The 9,484-nt window shown below is 37.1% G+C and overlaps 1 protein-coding gene across 1 annotated transcript in view; it reads right to left on the bottom strand.

Annotated features, from left to right (window-relative positions):
* Positions 1-1,751: 1,751 nt before the first annotated feature.
* LOC143034314 (uncharacterized) overlaps positions 1,752-9,484 on the bottom strand; it is a 47,303-nt gene continuing 39,570 nt past the window's right edge. The window contains exons 6-7 of the mRNA XM_076200248.1: positions 9,332-9,484; positions 1,752-2,027 (exon numbers count right to left, since the gene is read on the bottom strand). The exon at positions 9,332-9,484 is cut by the window's right edge and continues 55 nt beyond it. Coding sequence (XP_076056363.1) covers positions 1,752-2,027; positions 9,332-9,484 — 429 coding nt within the window. The remainder of the gene's footprint in view (positions 2,028-9,331) is intronic.

Genomic DNA, 9,484 nt, shown 5'->3' with positions numbered 1-9,484 from the left:
CTTATGTTCCACGTTTCTGCCCCATACAGTGCTGTTGGCACAATCACTCCTTCATACAGTCTCCTCTTCGCATCCATTCCCAAATGTCTATTCCTCATTACACTCTTTAAACCACCAAGGCATTTACTCGCTTCTCTCAATCTTCATAAGTAAAATTAGAATAATATTATCTATTAAGTGAGAAAACTGAGAAAAAATAATATGAAACTATATGACAGCATATGTAGAGGACGAAACATACTTTAAGCTCGCTTAAACGTTTGCAAACGTTTCTGAGCTCAGATCCGTTTCTGAGCTCAGATCCGATCAGATCAGATCCGAAGCTCAGATCAGTGTTTTTAACTGTTCGTTTGGCTTACAAGTGAGTCGTTTTTATGTTTTTAATAAGTATTGCGCTTTATTTAGAATTTTTCAGGAACTATCATTAGATACTAATTTAATAAGATAGGAGTAATACATACATACATATACCACGGCTTTTTCCCCCTTTCAAGGGAGGTAGCCACAAAGGGAAAGGCTTAAAAACACTCCCACCCATTTCATCCCTAAATACAGATTATATACAATTTCAGGGAATAACCAATTTCTTTATAAATTAACATCTGTAAACAAAAAATCTTCTTTTAAGATTGCAAAAGTTTTTACTTTTGAAATGACTAGTGCTCAATCAACTAAAAGAAAAAGCAAATTGAACGAAGAAAGAACGATTATTTCAAGAAAATTGGAATTACAGTATTTTTGCACAATAGTGAAAGGAAAGATATATTGTTTAATTTGTAATAAATGTATAGCCACGCCAAAATACTACAATTTGAAAAGACATGAAAAAACATAGATCTCACTATAAATAAGAATTATTAATGCGTGTTTCAATAATCAAGGAATTGAAATTTAATTTGAGACAGCAACAATCTACCTTTTCTTTTATTTTCTTATTATTATTTTTTTTTTACTTCATAAAGAGAATATTGCTTCCATTACTACAAGCTATGAATTCAGCCGAATGATTACTATGAGTGGAAACTCTTACAGTAAAGTAAATTTCGTAAAGCAATACCTTGTAAAAACAGCTGAAGTAATATGTTCAGAGAAAACATACTCATTCAAAGATATTTCATTAACCTGAACGGACTGATGAAATGGCAAGTAATTTGAAGCAACAATTGAAGGTTGTATCATTAGGGTTTAAACATTTTTCTGTTGCTATTGACTGAGACGACATCATTGGAATATTTTAGCTTGAAGTCTTCTTCAGGGCTTGTGTTAGTGAATTTAATATTTACCTAGAATTTATTGAGCTGATCCCAATGCATGACACAACAACGAGCCAGTATATCTTTGAGAAAGTTGAGCAGGTTTTGAATGAGTATGGTTTTGATTTGACGGTGTTGCGAATAGGGTTGACAGACATAATGGTTCTGATGCCAAGTTAGGAACAAAAGTAAAATATTCTAATCCATGTTCGTCATTTGTATATTTTCACTGTATTATTCATCAGCAAACTTTATGCTGAAAGATTAAAATTTGATCAAATGCTTAGACTGGTCACGAAGACAATGGACAATGAGGCCGCTCTCTCAACCACCGTCAGTTCAGGCAGTTGTAGGAAGATTGATTTAAGATACCGATTCACCCACGTTCCATTTCACACAGAAGTGGTCCGCTGGTTGTCATGTCAAAAGTGCCTAAAAGATTCTATTTTCTTTTATCGTTCTCACTTCTCACCAATCTCCTGTTACGCGTATCGCCTGTCAGTGGTCCAGCTGTGCAAAAAGATGCCAATTTCTTCTGTTCTGATGGAGTTTTTGTTCTCCCACTGTCTGCACATCACTTCCTCTCTTCTCTATTGCGTCCTTGATGTTCTGGATCCAGCGCATGCGGGGTCTTCCCCTTGGTCTTCTTCCTTCAGGTTGCCATTCCAGGTACTTTCTTGGGTATCTTTCCTGGTCCATGCGTTTAATGTGGCCGTACCACCGTAGTTGAGCCTTCTCGATGTAGGTGAGAACTGACTCTATCTTGAGAGAGTTCTGAATTGTGATGTTTACAAAGGATTACAAAGGCGGAGCATGCCGACAGGAGACCTTTTGATCCATATCTAGGTCGGATGCAAAAAAAAAAAAAAAATAATAATAATAATAATAATAATAATAATAAATTATATTACAATTTATTATTATTATTATTATTATTATTATCATTATTATTTTTTTTTTTTTTTTTTTTTTTGCATCCGACCTAGATATGGATCAAAAGGTCTCCTGTCGGCATGTTCCGCCTTTGTAATCCTTTGTAAACATCACAATAATAATGTAAAAATAACAAATAAAATACATAAATAAATGCATAGGTATAGTTGAATAACAAACAAAAAGGTAAATAGTAAATGATTATAAATTGACATATAACTAATAATAAATGAAAATCAGACAGACAAATTATAACAAAACAAAAACAAATAATATAAGATAAATTATAATCATTACAGCATCTTACTTAGGTATTTATCTAAATGATTCTTAATGCTTCGAACTGAACTACATTGCACTACCTGTGCAGGAAGTTTATTCCATTCATTAACTACACGGTTGGCAAAGTTGTTTCTACCTACTTCCAAATTGAATCTATTTCCGGACAGTTTGAGACCATTGTTTCTTGTCTGATTCTCATTCAATGTGAAAATTTGGTCACTTTTGATGTTGTCAATTCCCTTTAAAATCTTAAAGACCTGTATCAAGTCACCTCTGAGTCTACGCTTTTTTAGGGAAAACAGATTCATGTGCTTAAGTCGATTTTCGTATGATTTATTTTTGATATTTGGAATCAGTTTTGTGGCTCGCCGTTGTACTTTTTCCAGTCTGTCAATGTCTTTAATGAGATTCGGTGACCATACGGAAACAGCATATTCCAAATGTGGACGAACTAACGATTTATATAGCTTGTTAATGAGTGATGGACTTTTGAAATCAAAAGATCGCGCAATCAATCCCAGAATCTTATTTGCTTTCTCAGAGGCTGAAATACACTGCTTGGATGATTTGAGGTCGTTACTGATAATTACGCCGAGATCTTTTTCACTATCCACTTTTGTTAACGAATTTCCAAATAACTTGTAATCGTATTTACTGTTATTTTTACCTATGTGCATTACCTTGCATTTACTTGTGTTAAATTTCATTAGCCACTTTTCAGACCATTGCTGTAATTGATCTAAATCTTCTTGAATATCTAATTGGTTCAAGTGATCATTTGCCACTCCGCACAGTTTTGTATCATCAGCAAATTTGGAAACAGTAGATTTTAGTCCATTGTCTATATCATTTATATATACTATGAATAGAAGTGGCCCAAGAACGGAACCCTGAGGAACTCCACTTGCAACATTTTTCCATCCAGAAGTTTTTCCATTTAAAACAACTCTCTGTTTTCGACCTTTCAACCAATTACTAGTCCAACCTAATAGGCTACCACTTATTCCATGCAAAGCTAATTTAGTAAGTAGTCTTTCGTGTGGGACGGTATCAAAAGCTTTTGCAAAGTCTAGATATATTAAATCTATATTGTTTCTTTTGTCATAATTCGAGATAACTGTGTTGTAGAATTCGAGTAAGTTAGTCACGCAAGAACGTTTCCGCCTGAAACCATGCTGGCTATCATTTATCAAACGGTTACTTTCTAAATGATATTCGATATCATCTCTGATGATAGTTTCCATTATTTTTCCTACGATCGAAGTCAAACTTATACATACATATACCAAGGCTTTTTCCCCCTTCCAAGGGAGGTAGCCAAAAAGGGAAAGGCATAAAAACACTCCCACCCATTTCATCCCCAAATACACTCCACACCCCTCCCACCCTTCCTCTCATCTGAGCACCTCCTGGATGACGGGTCATCCCTGCACCCCGCCCACCGCCCTGGGTCAGAAGCAGTGTCGCAAGACACAGTACATCCACAGCAAGGCCGCTTCATTTAATCGGCGACCCCCCCTCTCCGTCCCCCTTTGCATATAAGGAGAGGACGGGGAGAAATCCCTTCGGGCTGCGTCAAAATTTACTCACACATACTACCCCACCCCCCACCCCCCCGCCCATTCCTCCTCATGCAGTCACAACATCATCCATATACAACCATTCTCCACTCACCTCTGTCTTCCGTCCTCTCCCTTCCTTCCTCAACAGACATTCCCCTCTTCCCCAAAGCCCCCTTCACCCCATCCATCCACCTCATCCTAGGACGTCCCCTCATGTTCACTCCCTCCACATCTGCCTTCCATACCTCTTTTACTAGTCTTTCTTCACTCATTCTTTCCATGTGTCCAAACCATCCTAATATTCTTTCATCAACCCTATCTCCCAAATCCTTTTTCACCCCTGTTCTCCTCCTCACCTCCTCATTTCTCACACTATCTAGCCTAGTAACCCCCACCATACTTCTCAGACACCTCATCTCAAACACATTCAAACTCCTTCTCTCTTCTTCTCTTATGTTCCACGTTTCTGCCCCATACAGTGCTGTTGGCACAATCACTCCTTCATACAGTCTCCTCTTCGCATCCATTCCCAAATGTCTATTTCTCATTACACTCTTTAAACCACCAAGGCATTTACTCGCTTCTCTCAATCTACATTCTACCTCCACCTTCACTCCACCTTTTCCTGCTACACTTGCACCCAAGTATCTAAAACTATCCACTTCCTCCAGTCGCTCTCCCTTAATGTTCACTTCCAGTCTACTGCCACTTTCACCCCTTGTACATCTCATCACCTTACTTTTACCCACATTTATCTTTAGCTTTCTTCTATAGTTATTTGGTTTCTTTTTGTCACCTTTTTTGAATATGGGAGTAACGTTAGCTAGCTTCCATTCTCTTGGGACATCTCCGGATATGATGGATTTCTTGAAAATAATTTCTAATGGAACAACAATCTCATTTTTCATTTCCTTTAAGATTCTTGGATGCCAACCGTCAGGCCCTGGTGTTTTATTAACTTTGAGTTTGTCTATACACCTTTTAATTTTTTCTTTTGTTATATTTACCGTAGTGAGTAAGTTTACCCCAGACTTTTCACAGGTTTCAGTTTGGAATTCACTTTGAGGTGTTTCGTTTACGAATACCGAGCTAAAATAATTGTTTAAGATATTACACATTCCTTCATTTGAATATTCAAGTTGACCGGTCAAGTCTTGTGGCACCTTCAATTAGTCTGAGGGGTTTTATCTCAGCCGCCTGCACTTTTGACTTGGTCTTCGATATTAATATCCAAGATTCAGCTCCATAAGTAAGTATCGGCCGAAGAATGGTTCCATATATCAGTACTTTCATTTTCTGAGGTATGTTTGGGTCTCTCAGTATTGGATATAGCATGTTTAAACTTGTGCTATACTTATGTATTCGGTGGTCGATTTCCTTTTCCATAAGCCCTATCTCAAGTATCTGGGTACCCAGATACTTAAAGTTTGCAACTTGTTTCATCGTCCAATGAATATGTTGCAGTCAACTGGTGTCTTCATAAGACAAGGATCTCGGATTTATTAGCACTTATTTTCATATCCTTTGCTTCTAGTTCTGTGTCCCATCTCTCAAGTGCATGTTGAAGATCGTCTGGTGACCGGGCTATGAGAGCGATATCATCTGTATTTGCCAGTAATGTGGTTAGATTTTCATGTTTTTTTTAGATGAAAGGTAAAAAAACGGGTGAAATAATAAATGAAAGTTGTGGATATTACTGCGCAATTAGCTGACATGAAATTACAAGGTCAAAACAAACTCACCACTCAGTTGTATGAGCAAATCAAGTGCTTCATTACAAAAATAAGTGCATGGAAGTCACAGTTGTCAAAGGAAATGTTAGTTCATTTCCCTGCGTGTAAAGAGCTGAAATACACTACAAATAATGAGTCTGTACTTAGCTTTGCTAAGTATGACAACCACCAATTTGCATTATTTTCAGCATTATTCTCCTTAGATCTTGCTAAGGCAGAAGAAAGCATGCAAATGGAACAATTAGAAATGTAACCTGATTCTACACTCAGAACAAAATATCTTGAAGTGGGGATACCTGATTTCTTTTCATACATATATACATATACCAAAGGCTTTTTCCCCTTACAAGTTGGTAGCCAAAAAACAAAGGCATAAAAAACACTCCCACCCATTCCAACCCCACATGCTTTACTCCCATCCCCCCCTTCCCCCTCTTATCTTGGCTCCTACTGCATGACGGGTCATCCCTGCATCTCGCCCACTGCCCTGGGTCAAAAGCAGTGTCGCAAGACACAGCACATCCACAGCAAGGTCGCTTCATTAAATCGACGACCCCTCCGTCCTCTCATGCAGAAAATACAATGCAAATACAGTGTTTGAGAAGAAAGTCAAGCATAAATACACGTGGGAGAGGGTGGTGGATAGAAGGGTGGTAAGTATAGCGTTAATAGTCTATATAGTCATAACCAAGTTTATACTAAGGAAGAGTTAAGGATGTACTGTATATGTTATAAGGGGAGAGAGTGGGGGAATATCAGATAATCTTTTGGTGGAAGGTAAGTTGAGAGTGAAGGATAGATGGAGAAAGGGATAAAGGACAAAAGGTAGGGATGTGCTTATAGTGAACTGTTTAAATGAGAAAGAAAAGAAGTACAAGAAGAAGCTAAGAGAGGAGTGGAAGGGAGTGAAGGATAGAATAGAACTAGAAGTGGAGAAAGAATGGGGACGGTTCAAGGAGGGAGTCACAAGATGTGCAAATATGGTGCGTGGGACAAGGAGGATGGGAGGAACTATAAGGAAGGGTAGTGAGTGGTGGGATGAGGAAGCATACCTTCCTGAAAACTTTAAAAACTCTAGAAATTCTACCACAAAATTTATGTCAGTGTTTGGTTTTACCTATGTGTGTGAACAATTGTTTTCCTTCATGAAACCAACAAAAAATTCTCAGGCAAACTGATCAATACTTGTTAGTAAAAGGAGTTGTCAAAAATCAGGACAAAATACTAGAAATTACTTAATAGTAACAAATAACTTTTCAGTTTTAAAATATTGTAGTTTTTGTACAAAATATTTGATACTCCTGCAAACTGGAAATAAATGTTGCCATTTATTTTTCAATTAGTTCTTATTTAGTATTCGTGAATGTTGTTAAAACACTAATATCAACACTATATGTTTCTAAATCTAAGAAACAAAAATATTCTGCAACGAATTTTATTAAATGACTTCAGTTAGATGTAATAAGTAAATAGTTATTATGTGTGGCCCTCATGACAACGCATATGCTACTAATGTGGCAACCGAGATACCACCAGTTTGACATGCCTGCACTACAGGAAATTATATCAGAGTATTGATCTGGGTGAGTTTTTACATGATAAAAGTAAATGGAAGGCTTTATGGAGAGTGACGTTCCAAAAGCCAATGGAAGAAGTGAAGAATAAGTTACTTTAACAACTGTGATCTGAAGATGTACTGCATATATAAAAATCGTCTTAATTCGATTTCCAGCAGAGAATGTAACGTCCCCCAACAGTCCCTAAAGCGTACAGGGCAAAAGTTACAGAATAATGTTGTCATCGTTGCCACTAAAAGTGTTGGTGAAAGGAAATATTTAATCTATCGTCTTCGAAATATCGTTATTTGTGGTTTCCAACTTCAGAAAGCGGAATTATGCAACTTACTATTACCGGACTAGAGAACACAAGCAGGCTTACATAGTTTTTATTATCCATTAATGCAAAAGAGCACGCAAATCTAGGGCACATCCAGAAGCAGGCTAGAAGATAGATATTTGAAAGAAATTAGAACATGTCTGATTTTGTTTCTCTCAAGTTAACAAAGAAAATGGGCCATAAAACTATTAAACCAGATTAATCGGTTGTTTTTTCTTTTAACCTTCAAAGCAGCTTGACAACAACCAAAAAAATGCATTACCTGCGTTAACGAGGTTTTCATGATGTAGGATTAGAGAATAGTTAGTGAAGGGAATGAAGAGTTTACAAGTAACCAATGACATTAATGACTATTAGCTCCCCGGCAAGATCTTCGGACGAGTTACGCTTGCGAGGAGGAGGAGGAGGAGGAAGAGGAGGAAAAAGGAGAAAAAGAGGAGCAGGAGAAAAAGGAAGAGGAAGAAGAAGTCCTTCGTAAGACAAGATCCTTTCGAGCAAAGAACAAACATAATTTCTTCAAAATTAACTTGTCACAGATCGAGAGGAGAATAGACAAACAAATATAGAAATATATATATATATATATATATATATATATATATATATATATATATATATATATATTCACAAAGCATAACAACAAGGTACAACAAGGACATTTTATACACGGGCATGTCACCTCACAGGGTGCCTAGGAAAGGACGTCGTGCTTTCCTAGGCACCCTGTGAGATGACATGCCTGTGTATAAAATGTCCATGTTGTACTTTATTGTTAAGCTTTGTAATCAAGACCCTAAGGGTCGAAACGTTAAGGCAGTAAAATTCTTCAATTATTCCTCTTATACTTCCTCCGCCGCCAGTTACATTTGTCATAGTTTAAATCAATATATATATATATATATATATATATATATATATGTATGTATATATATATATATATATGTATATATATATATATATATATATATATATATATATATATAAGCAGTGGCTTCGCCGCACCTGCCTTCGGCAGGTTACTTGGCCTGCGGCGCTTCCTTGCTTCGCTCGCGGGCCATACAATCCACAGATACCTTTTGTTTCTTAATAAACGGTTCGCCTTCGTCAGATTCTACCTCATAGTATTTTTCTGCTTAGAACCTACGCCTGGGCCATCTATCTTCTTCGTCGCTGCCTTCAACGCTCATCCTCTTCATCATGGTCAAGATTTGATCCAGCTTTTCGTTCTTCTTATCTAACTTCTCTTGTGGTTCCTTATTTTCCTCCCTTAGTTTGTTCAAAATATCATACTTAATATCCTCCAATCAATCTCCAGTGCTTGACACGTATTTGGTGTCTAGTCTGGCATAATTATCTTGATAGCCTCTTTTTCTATTGGTCTGAATACGTCTTCAGGAATATTGATTACTCCGTGCTCAATTAAAAAATTATTCATGAACAACTTATATACTACATTGCGTGGTCGTTTCGTTACTATTTCTCCGTTTTCTTTAGTGGTTCCGGTATAGATAATCAGAGAATCCCTTACGGAAGTGTCCCCCAAACACCGCCACCGCTGAGGTCATTTCAGAATCATTTTGAAAGAGTTATGTTCTTGGTTTGAGGTAGATGGAGCGTCGTGTACGATAACTTTCTTTTTCGTTTCATTTTTATGCTTAATCGCAGCTTTTACCTTTCTTATAGCGTATTTGTTGCGAATAACAGTTCTTTTTGACGTTTTGAAAAGTCTATCTAAGAAATGCATCTGAAAGTTCCTGTGATCAGACTTTGCACCGTGTTGAACAAACTTCTTATATCCTGAGAAGTAATGCTGCATGAACACCTC

Source organism: Oratosquilla oratoria, chromosome 17 (assembly GCF_046742065.1).
Source record: "Oratosquilla oratoria isolate Oo_2021 chromosome 17, ASM4674206v1, whole genome shotgun sequence".
Lineage (NCBI taxonomy): Eukaryota > Metazoa > Arthropoda > Malacostraca > Stomatopoda > Squillidae > Oratosquilla > Oratosquilla oratoria.
This window is presented reverse-complemented; position numbering and strand designations above follow the sequence as displayed.